The 21002-nt window shown below is 40.9% G+C and overlaps 2 protein-coding genes across 2 annotated transcripts; one reads left to right on the top strand and one right to left on the bottom strand.

Moving 5' to 3' along the window:
* Positions 1–9481: 9481 nt before the first annotated feature.
* Positions 9482–12028, top strand: LOC103376093 (myoblast determination protein 1 homolog). The gene is made up of 3 exons (XM_008306456.1): positions 9482–10143; positions 10641–10713; positions 11394–12028. The coding sequence occupies exons 1-3, from the start codon at positions 9613–9615 to the stop codon at positions 11594–11596; spliced, it is 807 nt and encodes a 268-aa protein (XP_008304678.1). The 5' UTR covers positions 9482–9612; the 3' UTR covers positions 11597–12028.
* A 996-nt stretch (positions 12029–13024) lies between these two features.
* LOC103376094 (troponin T, fast skeletal muscle isoforms-like) lies at positions 13025–19615 on the bottom strand (the record flags this gene model as incomplete). Its single annotated transcript, XM_008306457.1, has 11 exons — positions 13025–13301; positions 14079–14119; positions 14310–14400; positions 15601–15710; positions 15805–15918; positions 16125–16202; positions 16340–16456; positions 17842–17887; positions 18001–18019; positions 19295–19315; positions 19576–19615. Coding segments are annotated over 11 exons (714 nt in total), but the record flags the coding sequence as incomplete, so codon positions are not given.
* Between the last annotated feature and the right edge of the window lie 1387 nt (positions 19616–21002).

The following is a 21002-nucleotide window of genomic DNA, read 5'->3' as shown; positions in this document are numbered from 1 at the left end:
CTAATTCACTCATCATCCATGTTTGTTCACTTTTGCTGCCGTTTATGTACTTTATAGATCAAAATAAGATAAATTCAAGCTTTCAGAAAAAAATGACTCTCCTGGTTGTAAATAAGACTTGGATTTGGATGTCTATTAGCAATGACGCTAACTCCAACATGACATACGAGCAGTAGGTTGGTCATCACACACTCAGGTTGTACAACAAGTTTTACATTTTCGTGCAGATACCAAAATACATCAGTCTGTTTACTAATAAACAAAATGATGCACAAAACATCACAAGTCACTATCTGAGGTTTGAAATTTCCAAAAAGGCAACTAGTGTTTCTCTCAGTATGAACATAATATGGATTTAATGAAGAGCTTTTTCTGACAAACAGTGAGGAATAAGATTATTTTAACCTGAAACTAGGAAATTAAAAGGAAAAGGTGGAAGCGAAGGAGTTAAATATCATTAAACCACAAAAACTAACTTGGTAAATTCTCATGTGTAGCCTTTTTCCTGTATTCCTCGTTTTAATCATTCATTTGAAAAAACTGAATAAAAAATGTAACCAAAGAAATAGTTTTTACAAAAGGTGCCTAAAATGTTTATTGGGAAATTAAATCATTGGAAACCTTTATGAAACCTGGATGTTTATGTACACTGACAGCAGTAAACAATGTGTCAGAGGGTGTAAACTCTACAAAAAACATTCGACTCCCTCATAAATGTGACATGAGTGACTTGTTAAGTGACTCTTCCTGTAAACACGGTCCTCCTCCTGACACTGTAAATACCGTATATGTTATGTAACTGTAATATATATCTGTGGCGTTGTGTTTATGGCTGGTTGTGTTTCACCTTCTGCACGATAATGCTTCTCACAACAGCCACAGATACAGACGAGGCAGCGTCGGAGGTGCACATTTCTTCAGGTGAACTGATCAAAGACGGACCGAGAGCGCTGAGCATGTTTAACTAATCTGCTGATCGCAGCCTATTAGAGCAGTTAGTCGCGGCCGTCTGAGCGCGTCCAGAGGTCAAACACCTCGACTCGCAGTAGGAAGTAGTAATTCACCATCAGCGTCAGTCGGCTGCTCCTCAGAGAGAAGCACCTGTCAGACTCCACCTTCACTCCTCCGTCACAGCAGCTGCCGGTTTACTGTTAGACAGCTTGGAGCACGACTGAATGAGGTTCGGGAAACGTTGTATTTTATAATTAATCTGACTGATAGTGGAATATGAGTTTTGATTTATGTGGCACTGGTCTTTTGGGCCAGTTCACTGATTTCAGAACTTTTCCCAGTTCCTGTCGTGTTTTTTTTTTTTAAAGAATCATGCAAAAACTTCTACCTAAACCAAAGAACCTCGCAGAATCCTACAGTTTTACTCCAAATACTTTATGAGTTTTTGAAAACAGGCCCTCTGTGTTAAATTTCTACAACTTCAGTGATTCTTTTAAAGCATCTTTAAAGCCTCAGCAATGACTTATTTTTACTGAACATCCCAGAAACCGCAAGAAAAAGTTGGAATCAAGTCAATAACTTATGCAGAATTTCTTTTTTTTTCAAAACAGAAATTAAAATAGTAAAAATCTAAAATTTATCATCAAATTGAAAAGTCTTTAGTTTAAAAAAATTAATATCTCCACTAATATTCACTCAATTCCAACCAAATTGTTGTTGTGTGTCGACACAACTTAGTTTTGTCAAATCAAAACGTCATTTGGTGCTCAATTGAAAATTGACTGTGTTCCTAAAATTAGCTTCAGAGCTGGAAAATCCACTTTTTAGGACATTATAACAGTATTTCTTTTCCAGAAGGATTGTTTTGATTTCTTTAAAACTTTTTGAAGGGAATGTCTTCATATCCATTCAAAACATTTTAAAAAATTAACGGTTATTTTCGTCCTTATTATACCAGCGACACAATTTAAGGCTGCTGCTAAGAGGTTAGCTGTGCCTCTTAGCCTGAAATACCGTAGCCTCTTTCTGAAGTCAGATTAGCTTTAACTGACAGAGACGTCTCTAGCAGAGACATGATCTGTAAAAACTGAACAAGAAGCTCAGCCGTCTCCATAAATCAGGACACCAGGTACTTTCACAGCGGCTAAGGCTACGCTAACGGCTAGCAGCTAAGCTAGGAGACAGCCACAGATTACCTGAAAACAATAACTAATGATGATGCTTTAGGAAAGGGGACTTAAAAGTGGGCAATAAAATTGATAGAACTGTAAAACAAAAATAAAATAAAATTGAAAAACAGAGCAGAACTGCAGGAGACAGACTGTTATTGATCACAATTAATCGATCGATCATTGTGGCGTCATGAGACACTTAAGCGTCATCACTCGTATTTCTATTGTACACGTTTGGTTACAGACGTCCTTATTATTGAAGAAGCCTGGATATGAATGACAGGTTTCCGACTATCACTTGCTGTTAATTATATAACATTTAATATATATTAGTTCTAAATATGCTCGATTACTAATAACAGTTATGAGCCCTAAAGAAATCTGCTTTAGGGATCTAATGTTGTGTTTCTCTTCCATTAAGGAGAACACCGGTGAGAATGAGGAGCAGAGAAACACCTCACGAGCCAGACGACGGTGGGTTTGCTTTGACTGTTAACAGGAGTCGTAAAGCTGAGGAGGGGTCCAGCGGCGTGAGTTTGTTTGGGGAGTCCCTCTGAGCTGTTTGGATCCATCTGGAATCCACATCCAGCCGTCGCCCGGATCTGAGCCGCGAGTCCCAACGCGTCCCGTCACATCCAGGTTTCATGGTTTCCTCGTTTGAGCTTTGATGGTGCGGCTGCCGACAGGCGACGGCCCCGAGATTTACAGTTTGTTGGTTTTTCATTAGAAAGAAAAACAGCCACAAAAAGTGACAAAGACAGAGAATCAAAATCAACAGAAGGAATGATCAGAAAGACAATCAGTCCTCAGCATGAATATGAAACCCCTTTTGGACCAAACAATACAATTAATAGTGAAAATGATGTGAGATGAGTAACTCCAAGGTACAGTTACAATTGACAATGTTGTACTTTAAACCCAGAATACACCAGAAGAGAGTTTAGTTACAGATTTTTAGTGTCACGGGAGCCTAATAAATCTAAAACACACACAGTAAATACAAATCAAATCCAGCAGAGCAGCAGAATTACATCTACACCACTCAGCAGACTAATAAAAATACCATCGCCTGGTATCAGACGCTATTAGCTGATCCAGGATCAAGCCCAGGCTCTAATGAAACAAGAGACGGAAACGGCTTTAAGTGCTTTGGTCAAACTTAAAAAGGATAAAAGATCTGGAGAGTACGACATCGGTCACTTTAGAGGCCAAGTGACTGTAATAGTAATAATAATGAACTTTTAGGAGGATATTCAGGAAGACCAGTGAATAACAAAATAAAACAGACCAGAAAAGCTAAAAGAAGAGAAATAAAGTTAAATATAGTAAAAGGTTTACAACAACAATACAACAGATAAAAAGGTAATAGCTTCTTATTAAATAAAAAATCTTATTCTTATTAAATAAAAATCAATCAAAAGTCAAACTAAAAGCTTAACTTAAAAATATCGAGACTCTCTGCTGCCTCAGAATTTGCAAAGACGTAGATCATCTAAATCATTGTTTTTCTTTTTGGGGCCAAACAAAGCACATTAGGCAATTTGATCAAATTAAATTTATAGCACTTGAGCTCAATGTAAATTTCCTACAATAAGATTTCTCAGTTTTAATTTACTGCCTCCTTGTTTCGCTGCTAAACTGAACCTGAGCGCTTTAAAGTTGAGAAACCACATTTCCACATCTAAAGATACATTTTGTTGACTCCTACTTTTAATTGGCACGCAAAGTCCGACCCTCCCACACGTCCAACACTAAAATAAGTGCCGAGCCGATGGTGTAACATGGGAAGAGGCGGAGGAGTGTGTTTCTCAGACAGTCATACGTGTGTGATGAGGAATCTTTTTTAGAGGAATCAGGGAGGAGTGACGAGGCCGCCGTTCAACAACAAGAAGAGAAACAGAGATTTCTCCACTAATCAGCAAAAAAACCTCCAAAATACCCCGAGAGTGTCACAAGATCAGAGGTGACAAACATCTTGTCTCTGACCACAGGGCTAAGGGCAGGTCAAGGTACTTTCCATTAACTTAGGTCCAGTTCATGGAGGTGAATGTGTAAAGTAAAAGCTTATGAAAGCACACAGGGAGGTGAAACCATAAACTAAATGAGCTGATGTTTTTATGCTTGCTTATGAGTTTGGGCTTTAAATGGGCTTCAATATACTGTGTCTGTGCATATCAGTAGTTATGCAGCAGAGGAAGTAGTCGTAAAAATCTACACAACATTGAAACCACTGACAGGCCAAGTGAATGTCGGCAATTTTCTCATTCCAGTGGCGCCTGTCCAGTGGATGGGATGTATCAGGCAGCAGGTGAACGGTCAGTTCTGGAAGCTGATGTGTTGGAAGCGGTTTCAGGACATGAACCACAAGAGCCAAGCTACGATGGACAACTGGGCCATCATCAGAGCAGCAGGTGTTGTGGGGCGTTAGTGGTTAGTAGCTTCCAGACGGGTCCAACGAAGGACAACCAGTGAACCAGAGACGGGGTCACGGGCAGCCGAGGCTCAGTGATGAGGTGTGAGTGAAGGCTGATGAATGTAGTCCAGCTCCACAGAAGAAGCCCCAACTGCTGAAAACCTCGTGTCTGAACCACAGTCCATCACAGATTGCTGCGTATGTGACTGCAAACTGGTCATAGTGTCCGTAAACCATAAAAATGTAGAAACTATCTCAGGAGGAGTGTCAGAAAAGTTTCAGGACTGGTGTCACAAAAGATATATTTCAAATCCAAACTACAAGTTTTCACCTTCCAAGTAACCCCCCTGGAGTCTAACGCACTTTTCCAGCCTTCTCTGCCACGCCGCCATGCACTCCTGGAAGGATTCTTCCAGGATCCTCTGTGGCTCCATCATCACAGCCATACTTGATGTCATCCACAGGGAAGAGGAAACAATCCCCTGGAGCCAGGTTTGGTGAGTAGGGAGGTTGCTCCAGCACAGCCATGTTCTTCTCAGCCAGGAACTGTCGGATGCTCAGGGCATTGAACGCTGCAGGATCTCTTTGTAGACGTGCTGGTCGATCGTCTGAAGGGGAGAACTGGTAGTTTGTAGTTTGGGTTTGAAATAGATCTTTTGTGACACCAGTCCTGGAACTTTTCTGACACACCTCGTATTATTCTTCTTGCTATTATTTGTTTTAAAAATGGAAAAACTGGAATCAGCATGTACGACATGTTTTTAAGGGGCCCAGTGATGTTATCAGTGCTGGAAGAATAATGGTGGCTCCATATACGGTGGATATTTTATTATGTTGATTTGAATCATTTTTCCAACAGAACAGCTCGTCACAGAGTTCAAGCAGCGGCTCCATCCACCGCTGAAAGCACCTCCAATGGGCAAGTGAGTGTCAAAGCTGGACAGTGGAAGAAGGTGGCCTGGTCCATCTTGTGGATGACTCGGTTCGTATCATTTACCTGGAGGAGGGATGAGCTATGGGAAGGAGGCAAGTGTGACGCTGTGGACAGCGTTCTGCTGGGAAACCTTTGGACCTGTGTTCTTGTGGAAGTTCCTTTGACACATAAACACTTTTGGAGACCAGCGGTATAAAAGCATTGTCCATGAATACTTTCAGGAACATGGCAAAGACTTAATGACGTTGACTTGGTTCTGCAGATCTCAAGTGAGGAACCTGTGGGACGTGCCAGAAATCACACCATCTGTGGAGGCTCCACCTTGCAGATTCCAGGTAAGTGCTGCTTGTGTCTTGGTAGCTTAAACCACAGCACACCTTCAGAAGTCCAGAACTCAACAAGTCAGAGCTGTTGTAGCCGCATGATGGGACCCTGCACCATATCAGAGAGGAGGTTTTACTATGTATGCATATTTATCCCACTTGTAGGTAGTTTTACAAAGTCTGTCAGCTGCTAAACATTCAGATTTTTTGAGCCTCAAGCTTCTGTAAGTGGCTTCTGATTGTCTGTTTGCTCAGATGTTACAGTTCCAGCTGGAAAAAGCCCGAGCTGGCCGCCTTCCAGCCACTTCTGAGGTCTAATATCTGACTGTAATGTAGCAGCAGGCTGCGATGTTCGGTATCAGGCTGCAGGATTAGTGGTGAGGCAGTGATCACACTGAGACACGCTCAAAGTATTCATGTTCGAGCTCAACAAAAAATATTAGCGCAACACTTCACATCCATCTTTTTGAGTTCTGATGAAATTATGCTCAAGCAGCATAAAGTCTTCAACAGTCAGAGCTCTTATTAATTACCAATTACTTAATGTTGGGTAGAATAAACAAGTTTTTGAGTTGATTACTTGAGGTTTCATGTACTTAACTGCAGTAATTATGCGATTCCTGGCCTCCAAGTGAAGAAAAAAATTTGTTGTCAAGCCAGAACTTAAATATACTAACACAGAAATTTGAGTGTAAAATACACAAAACGATCAGTTGATGCAACTGCCAACATCGTTATGTCAATCCAACCCATCAGCTTGAACCTTAGAACGTTTATCTAAGTCAGTAAATTAGAATTTAATTCACATTTAATTAATAATTCCCTTGAATGACTTTCTAGAGGAGACAAAACTCAGATCTCTTCTTCTAAAATGAGGTAAATTAAAGGGAAAATCTTGTGATATTCTGCTTACAGAAAATAAATCTTATAAAACGAGCCTGAAGTATGATGATCCTCTGAGCCACAGAGCTGTTCAGAACACATCAGTGAGTCACACTGTTGCTCTGAGTGACACTTTCATTACCACCAAAACACATCATGTCGTTTATTTGGTCTCTTCCCGTTGGTTCCACATTCTGTCTGTATTTTAAAGTTGTTTCTGCAGAATGTGCTGCAAATAGGACGATGTGAAGCGCTTTGATCACCGAATGCATCCAAGGTCCTCTGAAGTGTATTTTTAGATGTATTATTATGGTTTATTCTCTGCCAAGAGCGACACCTTCGCCGCGGCATTTGATTGCGCTGCCATCAGGCTGATTTGAACGCGTCCCAAAGTGCAGACTGGCCGCGAGAGTCGAGGGATCTTCCAAAACGCAACCAGCGCTCACCTCAGCTAGAAGGGCACCGGTCTTGGATTTCACGAGCTGCTAAATTTAACGCGGCGCTCTCCCATTAAGCTGCAAGGAGTGTGCGACGTGAGCCGAACTGTCCCACGCCTCCGCTTTACGTTTCCGAGAGCATGAAGAATGTCACGTTTTCAGGACGGCAGGAACATGAAGGAGCACAAAGCATGTTTAAGAGAACAAACAAAACACGAGAGAGGTCAAAATATCCAAAGATCTGGGTCAATTTAAAATGTGAGCTGTAAAGAAAACCTGCTTTCAGATTATAAAACCCGACATATTTACCGGCTTTTAATGTCTAATACAGAAACTCCAAATATCAGAACATATAATTGAACTATTTTACTATTTCACTGCACAATTTCAATGTCAGTTGCACATATCCATTTGTAAATATACACCATGCCGTATATTTATCTAAATACCACAGTTTGTACATATATATATTCTAACAATATATCTGCACTTTATACTCTGCACTATTGCACTTCTGATTAGATGCTAACTGCATTTCGTTGCTTTGTACTTGTACATGTGTAATGACAATAAAGTTGAATCTAATCTAATCTTATATAAAAAGAAAAACACATCCCACTCCACATTTAGATTACATCCATTCAGGTGTGCTTTCCTTCCTTTTTTTTGCAGTTGAGATTTAATTCAAGTGGATTTACAGTTTATTTTTGGTCAAAATCTCCCATTTCAGAATTTCCCATGTTTGTTTCCTGCAAAGTTTGCTATTTATCTTCGTGCTAATAAATATAAAAGGTTCCCGGCTTTTGTAGGAGTCGTTTAATCTGCACAATATTCACCAAGTAGACGACCGGTGTGATTCCAAAAATCTACACGAGACAAAAACAGACGACCACCTGTTCACCTGTTTGAGCAAATTGTCTTAAACTGTTGCCCAGTGACACACACACACACACACACACACACACACAGACACACACACACGAAGGGGGCGGAGCCTTGTCAGATCAGAGACCTGACGACGCTGTGACATTACGACCTCCTCAGCAGGACGACAGACTGAAGCAGTAAAACTCAGCTTCAGTCTGATGTAACCGAGGCCCAAAGCGCCACACAAATATAAATATTACAACCGAGCTTCGTTAATATGTTAACGGTGTAGAAAATTTGTTGTGAGATCTTTGGAAGAATGTGAAACTGGCAGAATATCTGACAACGCTTCCCCTCCATTTACTGTGGTGTAGATTTGCATTTTGGGGCAAACGTGAAACAAACATGTGTCACATGAACAAATAAAAACACATCAAATTAATGGGATGCTTCATTATAGCTTAATGTGGCAGTGAAAGGCTTTAAAACACAAGAAAAACTGTGAGAACTGCCAAAATAATACGAGTGATTCTTAAGTTTGTGATAGAAAATTAATTGGATTTTCAATTACAGCTTAAAATTACAATTAAAGACACTAAAATTCACATAAACTGTAAAAATACAACAAGTGAATTACAATAAAATGTCTAAATATAACATGAATTATCATTTTAATTACAGATTCAGGTCACAGTTAAAGACATTATCGTTTGAACATAGATGAATCTTTCTTAGATGGTGTTTAAAACGTTTTTGTTTCAGCAGCTTTACTTTTGCTTCCTGTCATTGTTTTTATCCCCTGATTATTATTATTAATGAGAGTTAAGATGTAAATGCGATGACAGAACACGGCTCTGTTGCGCTGCTGCTTTAGTGGTGGTGCAGTTTGTGTTATTTCAAAACTCACTTCTGCTAGAAAATGGGATCATTACATATTTGCTTTCATATTTGTGTCTGTGTTTATGTTGTTGTGTGTAAACAGCAGCTGAAAATGTCCGGTTTCAGATATTAGATATTTAATTATCTTAACTAACTTGCTCTTTAAAATATTAGTGGCATCATTATCATTTTATTCAGAATCCATGTCAGAGCAGCTTTTATGAGTCCCAGAGCCTCAGTGGAAGCGGCTGTGCTCTGATTTTCTTTGTAAACAATCCTAAATTTAATTTGTGATTTAAACATTTTTGTGCGTGACACGATGGTTTACTGAGACGTTACATCCATGTGTTAAATCAGTCAGTGAGAATCATTCATTCATAACGTCAGACTGAGCAGCAGACTGAATGATTTGTAAAGACGGACTTGATTGCGGTTTTATTGCTTCCTTCTTGTCGCTGAGTTTCACCTCAGTGACCCCTCAGACTCAGTCACACACCCCTCAGCTCATTGGTCAGCTGCTGCAGGGCTCCGCCTCCACAGCGACAGCTTTATAAAGAGGAACCAAACCCAGGAGCTGAACTTACACAGACTGGCCCTTTAAACACTCTCAGCTCTGCTCCTCACACTGTTTTATTTTAATCCCCCCTCTTGAGGTGCCTTCCTTCTCTTTTATCGTCTCTTTGGTTCAACCTGCGGTGGACTCTGGGAGACGTTTTCTGTCATCAGAGGGACTTTTGAAGACACTTGTTGCCTGATGGATCTGTCAGACTTTCCTTTCCCTCTCTCGTCGGCCGACGACCTCTACGACCCCTGCTTCAGCACCAGCGACCTCAACTTCTTTGATGACCTGGACGCCCGGCTGATGCACGTGGGCCTGCTGAAGTCGGAGGACCACCTTCACCACCACGTCCCCAGCGCCGAGGAGGAGGACCAGCATGTTCGGGCCCCGGGGGGCCTCCACCAGGCGGGCCACTGCCTGCTGTGGGCCTGCAAGGCCTGCAAGAGGAAGACGACTCATGCCGACCGGAGGAAGGCGGCGACGATGAGGGAGAGACGGCGGCTCAGTAAAGTCAACGACGCGTTTGAGACCCTGAAGCGCTGCACGGCCTCCAACCCCAACCAGCGGCTGCCCAAAGTGGAGATCCTGCGCAACGCCATCAGCTACATTGAGTCTCTGCAGGCGCTGCTGAGGGCCGGCCGCGACGACAGCTTCTACCCGCCGCTGGAGCACTACAGCGGGGACTCGGACGCCTCCAGCCCCGGATCCAACTGCTCTGAGGGGATGGTGAGTCCCGGAACAGCTGAAGGGCTCAAAAGGAATCAGTTATTTAGCAGCACAGTGGTTCAGTTTGATGGATTTAAACGTCAAAATGGACTTGATTTGTTTTGCACTTGAACATGACGTAAACACTTGTTCCAGAGTTGATATAATCAGTTCAAATGTGAAAGACAACCAAACAGCAGTTCTGTGTTTCAGATCAAATGCTGTTTATTTTATTCCTACATAAAATCTGAAGTTCTTTTTAGCTGCTTTGATTTGATTTCAGAAATTCACTTACAATCACCTACAAACCTGTGTGGCTTTAAGGATGATATGAATTCTTAATATAATCCATGTAAACAACATGTTGATGAGTTTGTGATGAGTCACACGTCACTACATTTTGTTATGACTTGTTTTCAAATGATAAAACTAAACATAATGTGATTAAACAGAATCAAACCTCTTGTCAGCTAACGGAGGGTTTATGTTTGTTAACTTTGGCTGATCTTTGTTTTCAGATGGATTTCATCTCTCCGTGTTCAACCAGAAGTGAAAACAGTGACGCGTCCTTCTGCAGCCAGACAGCAGACGGTGAGTTTTAGTCCCGTCACTCCGTTAATATGTTGACTTTCTGTTTTACTAGAAACCGTTTCTGTTTTCATATGACATGTTTCCATATCTGCCACCTGTGTGCTTGCTCTCTTCAGTCATTTCTCCTCTAAAATGGCTTCAATCTTCTTAAACATGAGGATTTTCATCGTGAATAAAACTGATTTATCCTTTAACATGACTACATTTAACGTCATGTGAGACTCCTTTAGGAAGCACAACCTGAGCTAACCCTTCATCTGACGTCTGTAACTAGTTTACAGTCAGATTGTCCTCTTTACAAAAAAATAATAAGACACATTTGTTCTTTTTTAGAACTTGCCTCTTGTTCGATTCAACCAAAGAAGTTGATTGAAGTCATATTTACTCTTTAACTAATCGGTTGTTGGATTTCTTTTAGTGCCTTTGACCTGCTGGCCTTATTTGCCCACATTGATTCTAAATCAGCTTTTAAAGCAGCAGAAGGAATCATTTGAACCTGATTATTTTATAGTGAACTTATACCAACAGACCAGACCACCCGCCTGCATTCATATGACTTCTGAAGATAGAACGATTTAGACAAGTTGGCCTCCCAGTGCAGCCAAACGGATTTCCTCTTTGACATGTTGCTGGTATATTACAGCCCTAACACCCTAATTTCTCCTGTTTCTTCTCTACAGATTGCAGCAGCAGCAGCAGCAGAAAAACGTCGCTCATTTCCAGCTTGGACTGTTTGTCCAGCATCGTGGAGCGGATCAGCACCGACCCGGCTGTGGCCCCCGTCGGCGACAGCGTGGTCCCCCGAGGCCCTGGGTCACCTCACAGCAGCCCGGCGGTCTCCAGTCCGCCCGCCGAACCCAACAGCATCTACGAGCCGCACTGAACCCGAAGCAGGCGAGGACTCAAATTCCATTAAGACAAACTTTTCCCTCCATTTTGAAGGAGGAGAGCAGGTGGCATCGTGACACATCGTGTAATATTCCTGTTTTCTGCAGTAAGTCGCTGAAATAGTGACGTATAGACGAGATCGCTTGTAAAAAAAACAAACAAAACCTTTTTCTCCTGAAATTTCAGTCCAGTTTCTTCAGGTTTTAGCCTCCTGGATGAACCCAAGGCTGCAGAATTCTCACCGAGGACCTTTTCCAGACTGATTTCTGCCGATGATCACTGAGGACCATGTGGTGCCGCCTGTAGTAAAGAGCCGACTGTTCACATGATGTCAAACATTCAAAGGGGTGCTGAGATTGTTGTGTCATATGTTTCTGTATTATTTATGAGTTAATGAAATTTTAATAAAGAAATATTTATATTGTGACTCCTCCTCTCCTGAGCCTTCCACGGCTTTTGTCTTCTCCGGTATTTTATTTGTTTGTTACGTGTTGTATAAACTGAAATCTTTCTTCTGAAGAAACGCTGACCTGAGTTACCTGAATTTTCTGCCATCTGGGGACACGACATTGACATAACGTCACAGTATAAGTCAAGATAACAGCTGGTTATTTACAGAATTACAGAACAACATCATTCAGAGTCATGTTTGTGTCCACTTTATGAAATCATCTCCATGATTCCCTCTCTTTTAGCTCTGTTTTTGGTCTCCACCAGCTCCTCAGGGACATTTCTGGCTCTTTAGCTGCATTAGTTTGTCTTTAACTGCGTTTATCTGCTGTTTGAGTTTAAACAGCAGCTTCTTATAGCTTTCTATTAAAAAAATATATTCAATTTACAGACCAAACAACAAAGTTTCAGATTGGAAACCCAAAACAAGCTGCAAGACACTAAACTGTTCCATCGAGCTAAAGGGAAGTGCAGCAGCAAATCGTACTCGTGTTTGTTTTCCCCCAAGCTTGTCACTTGTGCTCCATCACTTACTATCGCTTGTTCGTGTAAAATGAACTGCTCTTGACGCAACAGCTGAATGAGAATTTATTTAATGGAAACCTGCTGATAAGTTTACAGATAGTTAATGAGCTTGAATGTTTACGAATTAAAAGTAAAATTTTGTCAGAAGTAACTGATAAATATTTCTGATGCCATCAGGTTCAGGCTCAACAACAACCTGAACATATCTAACAAGAATAATGTGATTTATGTGGTATTATTATTATTACATTTTACTAAAGGTTATTTATAGTGATGATCTGAACTTATTTGGATGATTTAAAAAAATATATAAATTCCCTTTAGATGCAAGTTTGTTAAACAATATAAAACCAGAATTATCTGAAGGGTAGCTTCTAACTGTTCATTCATGAAAGTGAACTAATTAGAAAATAATCCATAGATACACATTTGGACATGTGGAGGCGAATTAATCAATCATTTTATCTCTTTATTGTCTGAACTCTCACACGTTCTTCACACAAACACAGTCACATTTTATTTTGTATTTTTTTTTTATTTCTTCTAAATTCATCCTGAAACCATTTCACTCAGGCGCTGAGACGTCCACTGGGTGCTCCAGACCTGTGGATGTCTCTGGGGGGGTCTGAGCCGCTGCTGTGGCCGACGGAGCGCCTCCTGCCCGGCCGGACCGGCACCGAGGAGCCGCTCACTTCCTGCGGCGAGAGGCGGCTCCCTTCTTGCTGCTGCAGAGCGCAAAACGCAAAGACAGAGTCAGATCTGCACAGTGACACGTTAACATCACAAACACAATCAGGGTGTTAAATAAGGTTACCCTACTGTCTTTTAAGCCTACAGCGCCCCCTAGTGCCAGGAATTATACTGCATTCTATGAACTACAAGTCTATGGGATGTAGTCACACCCTCTGATGGCTCATGTCTACATCAGAAGCAGATACCTGCCTCTGAAGATTTATACAAAGGACACTAAACGCCCCCTAAATAACTAACTTTAAAGCTCAATCACTGCAGCAGATCTCTCTTCTGTCTTAAACTCTGAATAACATTCATAACACATTGATCTGCTGAACTACTTTAATCCATCTGACTGCAGGAAATAAAAATAAAAATGTCACCAAGCAACACCACCAGTAAAGACTCTCCTTTAAGTTTTAACAGAACTAAAAGCAACCTAATAAAGTAAAGAAAAACCAGCCAACAAGCTAATAAATCACAGTAAAAAAAGAAAAGCAAAACAAACAAACAGACATTTTAGCCTTGTTCTGGTACGTATGTGGAGCTGTCTCATACAGAGTATAAACGATGTAAACTGTGCACATGCAAGCTTTAGACTGACAATCAAATCAAACGAGGTCAAGTCTCCACATTGTGATGGTGTGACACATTCACGTCCCTACAACATGAGTAACACACACACTCACATAGTGTCTGATTTTAACAGGTATGTTGAGAATGTACGCCTTATTTGATGATGAATCACAATCTTTACGTATTTTACTTACTGTTTCTGCAGCTCGTCGATGCGGTTTCTGAGAGAGATCACCTAAAAGACACACAGCTGTTATTAAAGCAGACAGGTACGTCGCACCTGTACACCGTCTCTATTTAAAGCTGCATCCAGTGTTTCCTTCAGGATGTTGCCATTGCTGCAAGACATCTTGCCAACCAGGGCGTTTGGAAACTGAGGGTTTGCTGCATCTCACATCACAAGTACACAAGATGTCCTCACTGACCTCGTATCTCTGTCTCTTGAGCTTCTCACAGTGGTCGTATTTAATGGCCTCCAGGCTGTGCAGCCACTCCCACAGCTCTTTCGCCTTGTCCCTAACAAACACAAACCAGAAACCAAAGATTTCATAAACAAGTCAAAGATAAAACAGCTGAAAATACCACGTTACCTTCCCTCTGACAATCAGAACTTTAACCCTGTTCTAACCCGTAACTCTGATAGTCCAGCATGAATAGAAATTCATCTTAATTGCTCTCTTCTCCCTGAACGTCATGCTTTTATGTTTTTTATTCCTCATATGAAGGATTTTAAGTATTTTATCAGCCTGGAATGTTTTAGATTGTTGTTTTCAGAACACATTTCTGTAGTTTTTCCATGTGAGTTGATTCTCTTCATGTGTTAGAGTTCTTGTATGGAAACGTGTTCGGCTTTCAACACAGAATAAACAAATGGGTTTGAATGGATGAAGTAGATTTTTAGTCTTCCAGAGATATCAACTATATCAACAGTGCAACATGAAACAAGTTAATGAATTTTGTCACCTCTACTATTATTCTTTTCTATTTGTATTTTAGGAATCACGCACTATGTTTCCGTACAATCTGTATGTTTCTATAATCGTCTGTTGGGAAGTATAACGCTGCCATGGACTCTGTGAGTTAGACTCTGAGCTACAAATTGAGGCGAAGCATATTACTTTTACATTAGCTATTTGCAGTGTACTCATGAATCTAGATCTAGAGACAGCTATCACTGGATCTGTTTGACACTTTAAAAAAAACTTGAAAAAGTGACGATTCTCCGGATGGAAGGAGCTTTTTCTGTGATTACTGAGACACATGGACGTCTGTTTTCATGGTTCTCTTGGTGATCGATATTTCTTTGTCTTACGTCTTTGTCTTCATTTGTGATTTAGTTATGAGGCAGAAGAAGAGGAGATGGAGGGGCAAAGTCTAGTCCAAACAGGAAACCATAGTTTTATTTTGTCTTAATCCTTAGATTGACATTTTATTCTTGTATGTTTTGAAAATGTGCATGAGGGGGAACGGATGAATAAATGCTGCAAGTTTCTAAAGTTCAGTCAGTCAAATTTATGTAGCTAAATACTTTTTTTTGGCATTTTTATGAGTGAGATGCTTTTTGGTAATCGAGAGTCATATGGTGGTCGTCCTGTCTTCATGTGCCTGGAGCTGCTGGGTCATTTGGTGCTTTGTTTCTGCTCCTCTCACTTGATAAATATCGATTGTACCCCAACAAACAATGGCAAATGCTGACTGTGATTCTCTGTGGGATACCTCAGCTTGTCCTCGCTGAAGCTCTCGATGTTCAGGGGTTTGATTCTCTCTGCCAGAACCTTCTTCTTCTTTTCTCTTTCAGTCTGCTTCTTGCCTCTCTTCTGGTCAATCTAAAAAAAAGTCACACTGGTTAAAAACTCCATGTGTATCACAACCATCTTGCTTCCTGCTACAGATCATAACAGAAATGAGGAGAAATCCCACCCTCTGCAGGTGGCTGCTGTAGCCTGATCCCATGTTGCTCAGCGCGATCTTCTTCTTGGCGTCATCATCAGCCTTCCTCTGGGCGTCGGCCTCCTCCTTCCTCTGCCGCTCAGCCTGTGGAATGAATTCAGAATATCACAAAGAGCACAAGCAGAAAGATGTCACGCTTAGTTGGTGCTGTTGCTTTTGTCGTCCTCTGATGTGTTATTGTTAATCTGTATCTCCGACTGAAAGCAGTTGCGGGACTGTTTCAAGAATGACGTTCTGGACTGAAGCTGTGAACGAGGGCATGTTAAAGCTCAGAGACTGGAGCTTCATACCTCCCGCCTGGCCTGTCGCTCTTTATCCTTCTCAGCACGAATCCTCTGCTGCTCAGCTCGCTCAGCGCGACGCTTCTCCTGAAAACACAAATCAGAACACAGCGCTTCAGCAAATGTTTTTAGCTGGTTTATTTCCACATGTGTTTATAATGGAAGTACACATAGAGGGGATGTGATGAAGGGCCTCCTGTAGTTTTAAGTTGGGTTCAACTCACAATTCTTTCCTTGAGAGCGATGAGTTCCTCCTCCTCCTTCTTCCTGCGCTCAAAGTGATCGTCGATCAGCGACTGCAGCTCAACCAGATCTTTGTTTTGACGTTTCTTCTGGATGTCCTGTTGGAGAAAGACATGAGGTCGCCTTCACAGACTAGTAGCTGCTGCAGGGAGTTTTGACAGACTGCTGGTTCCAAACCAATCTGAAACCAGCTGCACCTGCTGTTTGTTAGTGACAACTTATAATATAATTATATTATTGGTCACACAGAACACATGAGCAAGTCTGATGAGATTGCAGTACTCAACCTGCAGTTTGTCTTATGTGTGGTTTAGTTGGCACTAGATATTTACTGTAGGGATGTTCCTAATGATGCTCAGTGTCACAGAAATCTAAATTAAACTGGTTGACTCGTCTAAATGTAAGAAAACAGTCAGAAAACAGTCAAACACAGTTTAATCTTTTGCTTTTGAGACCCATGTGGAGCCATTCATCTTAGTCTTCAATAACTGAGTTGTATTTTTTTTATTGATAATGTGCTAATTTTCCATCTGTTCCAGCTTCCATCTTGCTGGTTTAGAACAGAGGGAGGTTTGGCTGTTAACATATTAATGTAATAGTTCATCAACATTGTCCAATAAAATATCAATAACTACTTTAACCGACTAGTGGAGGCTCGTGGAGGTTGCAATGTCTAATTTTTATATGACTGACTGCATGTGCCCCTCAATCCTTTACTGAGTCCTTCCTAAGTCCTTAGTGACTCGTAACTAGTTTAAAACAAATGACTTATTAAATTAATTGCACCATTAAAATGTAGGAAAGCAGTAAGCAGGTCTGCAGCATTACAACTTCTAAACGATAGTTTTGTAGACGCAGTGGTACATCTTCGTATTTTGGTTTATTTAAGTGTGCATACATTTTGAAATATGTGTTTCAGAGTTAATGATGCTCACTGAGTTTATAACGAGCATCTCCTGACCTCACCAGACCTGCTCTGGTCTCTTGACCTGTGTTTATAAAGCTGTGGTGGACTTTGATGGTGTTTTTCATTAGAAAACTGTTTGTTCCCGTCTTGTTTTCTGTTGCTCTGATTCATGGTGTCATGGAGGAATTGTCTTCAAAGGTCTTTAGGAGGGCAGCAGAGGTCTTTGTAGGTACTAATTAGGGCAGGTGGGTAATGCTGTGTGACTGAAGGAGGTGCACGAGCGAGACTGGAGGGGCTGCAATGCTCGCTAGATGCTACAAAGAAGGAAAATAATATTCTGATTCCACATATCTCTCTGTCTCATGCATCAGGGAGGACTGTCCTCAGGAATACCACATTATTCTATTGTGTCGTGCAAGGTTGTTTGTATGTTTGTTTGTTTTTGTATTTGCCTGTTCAGACTATGATGATGCACATTACATTTGGACCAAACAGTCAGTGTGGAAGAGGCATAAACTCTTCGTCTGGAGGTAGAATTGCAACAAACATTCAGTCCTTTTCTGCTTCAAAGCTTACATCAAAGTCCACTTTCTCGCCATCGGGGATCTTCGGAGCAGTGGGTCTGTTGAATGAGGACACATACGAATATAACATAATTAATAAACCACACATTAGTGCCACTAGTGTGAAAGCAAAACGTTTCAGCTACAAATGAAATACAGTAAATGTCCTCACTTGAACTTTGGCTTCTCTTCTGGTTTGTCGGCATCCAGACAGCAGCAGGGAGAGAACAGAAATATTGAACCATCAGAGACGTAAATGTAGAGCGAGTGTAAAGATCTGCTGGTTAATCAGGGACTAGATCCATGTGGACAAGCTGAGTTACGTCTGAGGGCTGCAGGTTGTTTCACACCTCCAGTCGGTCATTGTAATGTGAGAGTGAGTTGTAATTTTAGCAGGACTTTCCATCAACAGTGACCTAATTACTGCACATCAGCCTCTTAAATACACAGCAATACTGCCTGGAAACGTACACAGGGACTGCAGTTAAAAGGATCAATAAACTCTTATGAATAGTTTGAACTGGCTGATAAGCTGCTAAGCTCAGCCCAAAACATCGAATCAATCCGAAGTGTAAAAATTGTTGTTTTACAGGCGGTTATTTGTTCGGCTGCACAATCGTGGCCACAATCATAATGGTGATGATTTTGATCAATACTGAGACCACGATCAGTGAGTATTTAGGTATTTGTAGTGCACTTTTATATTTAAATAAATGAAACTCATATTTTTCTTCCATATTGTACTGCACTCCTGCAATGGTGCAAATATTTCCTTCAAAATAAGACTTAAAATATGTTTCTTCTTCACTTGAATTCAGTTCATCTCTTGGAGGCAAAATGACTGAATTAATTGCACCCAAAGCATCTTAAGCTAAGCTAAGCTAAGCTAAGCTAAGCTAAGCTAAGCTAACCAGCTCCTGCAGTAGCTTTGCATCCAGCAGACATGAAAACAGCTAATGACAAGCTTATTTCCCATCATGGCAAACTATCTTTTATGTAAACACTCTCAGTACTAATAGCTGAAGTCGTATTGCTGTGCATTTTCTTTAAGGTTCAAGGTTTGTACACAGAAACAAGGCCACTATCACATAAGATGTTACCTTACTGTTCTATCCCACGATGTTAATTTGTTGTGCATTAGTGTGTAAATCAAACCAGTGTAATTTAAAAGTGCTAATCAGTGTCATGACTCACCACATAAAACTATTTAATAAGGTTGTGAATAAAGTTAAACTTTCTGAACAGACAGTACGTCAGCGCACACGTTTCACAACATGGGGCTTTGAATATGTAATTACTGTTAATTGTTTCTCGTGATAAAGACACAACCGGGTTTGGGAGGTGTGTGATTAGCTTTTTATTTGTTTTACGGGACCCTCACACTGAAATAAAAGAAACAGACAACACGGGAGGGGAGAGGAAAAAGCAGGCAAAGCAACAGCGACCCAGCAGGAAATACAAACTACCATCTTGATCTCCCTCGTCCACTGGCAGGACACATTCATGCAAAAAAGAGAAGAAGCAGAGATGAGCAGTGGGGCCCGAAACCATGACTCAGCATTTATGAATCCTTCACCCTGTTCCTTCACGTCGCCTCGGTCGCCTGAGACTAAAGCGAACTGATTAAGTCTGTGTTGTTTTTTTTTGTTTTTTTTTTTCTCTCAAGGAATATCAAAGACAAATAAGTGACAGGGAGACAGATAACAGGTCCAATCAGAAGAACAGAGAAGAATTCAAATGGACATACCTTCCTCTTCATAGGCCTCTGCATGCAGCAAGCGTCCAAAGCAAGAGCAGAACAGAAAACATTAGTGATCGAAGTGGGCAGCCTGTTCCTGTACTCTTTACGATGCACAGCTCGTCAAGCTCATTTACAGATTGGGATGTTCGTGTTCCGGTTGGTGAGGCAGTGGCAGCTGCTGCACAAGTCCACCGTCCGCTTCATGCTTTTAATATTCCTCCCTGTTTGTTTTCTGAGGGACGGCTGCATGTTTCCGACGAGGATGTTGGTCTGAGCTAAGGATTCCTTCCTCTACAAGAGAGCAAAGCACCCAAACTGAAACTCAGTGAAAAGTTTGGAGTCATTTCAGTTGTTCTGACTCTCCTCTCAGTTGCTTTACAGTTGTTTTAATTTCTGTTTTTATTTTATGTCTGTAGCCGTTTGCAACTCTGTGATCTTTTGCATATTTTTGCAATGATTTAGTGTCACTGCGATCGGCTTTGGTCTTCCTTCCTGGTTGTTTTATCCTATTATGAGTTATGTTATATATCTTTTTGGTTATTTTGTGCGTTGCTGGCAACTTTTTGTGATACTTTGCAGTCTTTTTCCAATCATAGTAGCTCTTTACATGCAGCTTGTCACTTTTTGGGATTGTTTTGTCTCTTTTTTTTTGGTCATTTTATGATCTTTTTAAATTCGTTTTGGGCCTCTGGGACTCGTTGTGGCAGATTCACATCTTGTTTCAGTTGTTTTGTTTCTCCTTGTAACAGCATTTTTTTAAGTTGTTTTACATCTATTTGCAGTTGTGTTGCACCTGTTTGTGGTTGTATGATGTCTCTCTTCAGAAATGATGTGATGTTATTTCACATCAGTTTGTCGTTGTGCACCTATGTAGAGTTGTTTTGTGTCTCTTTGGGTTCATTTAGGATTTCTTTATTGTTGTTTGTGTCCTTGTAGTAGTTACAGATCTTTTCTAATACAGTTTTGATCTTTTTTCAGTTGGTTTGAGAACCTTTGCATGTATTTGTTTCACTTTTTAATAAGAAATGTTAACAGTTGTCTAATCTCTCCATGATGGTGTTCTATCAGACAAAGTTCACCAGCACTGGTGACTAGATCAAATCAGTCAACACACTTTAAATGAGCATATAAATGTTTTCCTGATTAGTTTTGTGTTGGTTTTGAAGCACCGATTTTGTCCTGTTTGTGGCCAAAGCCTTGCCGGTCGTGGCTTGTTTTCGGCTGCTGTGGAGACTTTCTGCCCTCTAGTGGTCAACAGTGGCTCACTGCAGATTTACTTTCATTCATCCAACAGTGTAAAACTTGGAAATTGAAGCATTGGCTCACTTAATGTACATGAAACCCTGGGACTTGTGCAGCGGCTCCATCTGTAAATAAACTTGGAACGGATCAAATACACACATAAACAAAACCAGAATGGAGAAGATGATCGT

Source organism: Stegastes partitus, unplaced genomic scaffold (genome assembly GCF_000690725.1).
Source record: "Stegastes partitus isolate 25-593 unplaced genomic scaffold, Stegastes_partitus-1.0.2 Scaffold3662, whole genome shotgun sequence".
Taxonomy (NCBI): domain Eukaryota; kingdom Metazoa; phylum Chordata; class Actinopteri; family Pomacentridae; genus Stegastes; species Stegastes partitus.
This window is presented reverse-complemented; position numbering and strand designations above follow the sequence as displayed.

Excerpts from the sequence above, each read along its gene's own strand:
- LOC103376093 (XM_008306456.1), top strand. The coding sequence starts at position 9,613 with ATGGATCTGTCAGACTTTCCTTTCCCTCTCTCGTCGGCCGACGACCTC. Across the intron at positions 10,144-10,640 it reads CCAACTGCTCTGAGGGGATG|ATGGATTTCATCTCTCCGTG; the intron begins GTGAGTCCCGGA and ends CTTTGTTTTCAG. Across the intron at positions 10,714-11,393 it reads CTGCAGCCAGACAGCAGACG|ATTGCAGCAGCAGCAGCAGC; the intron begins GTGAGTTTTAGT and ends TCTTCTCTACAG.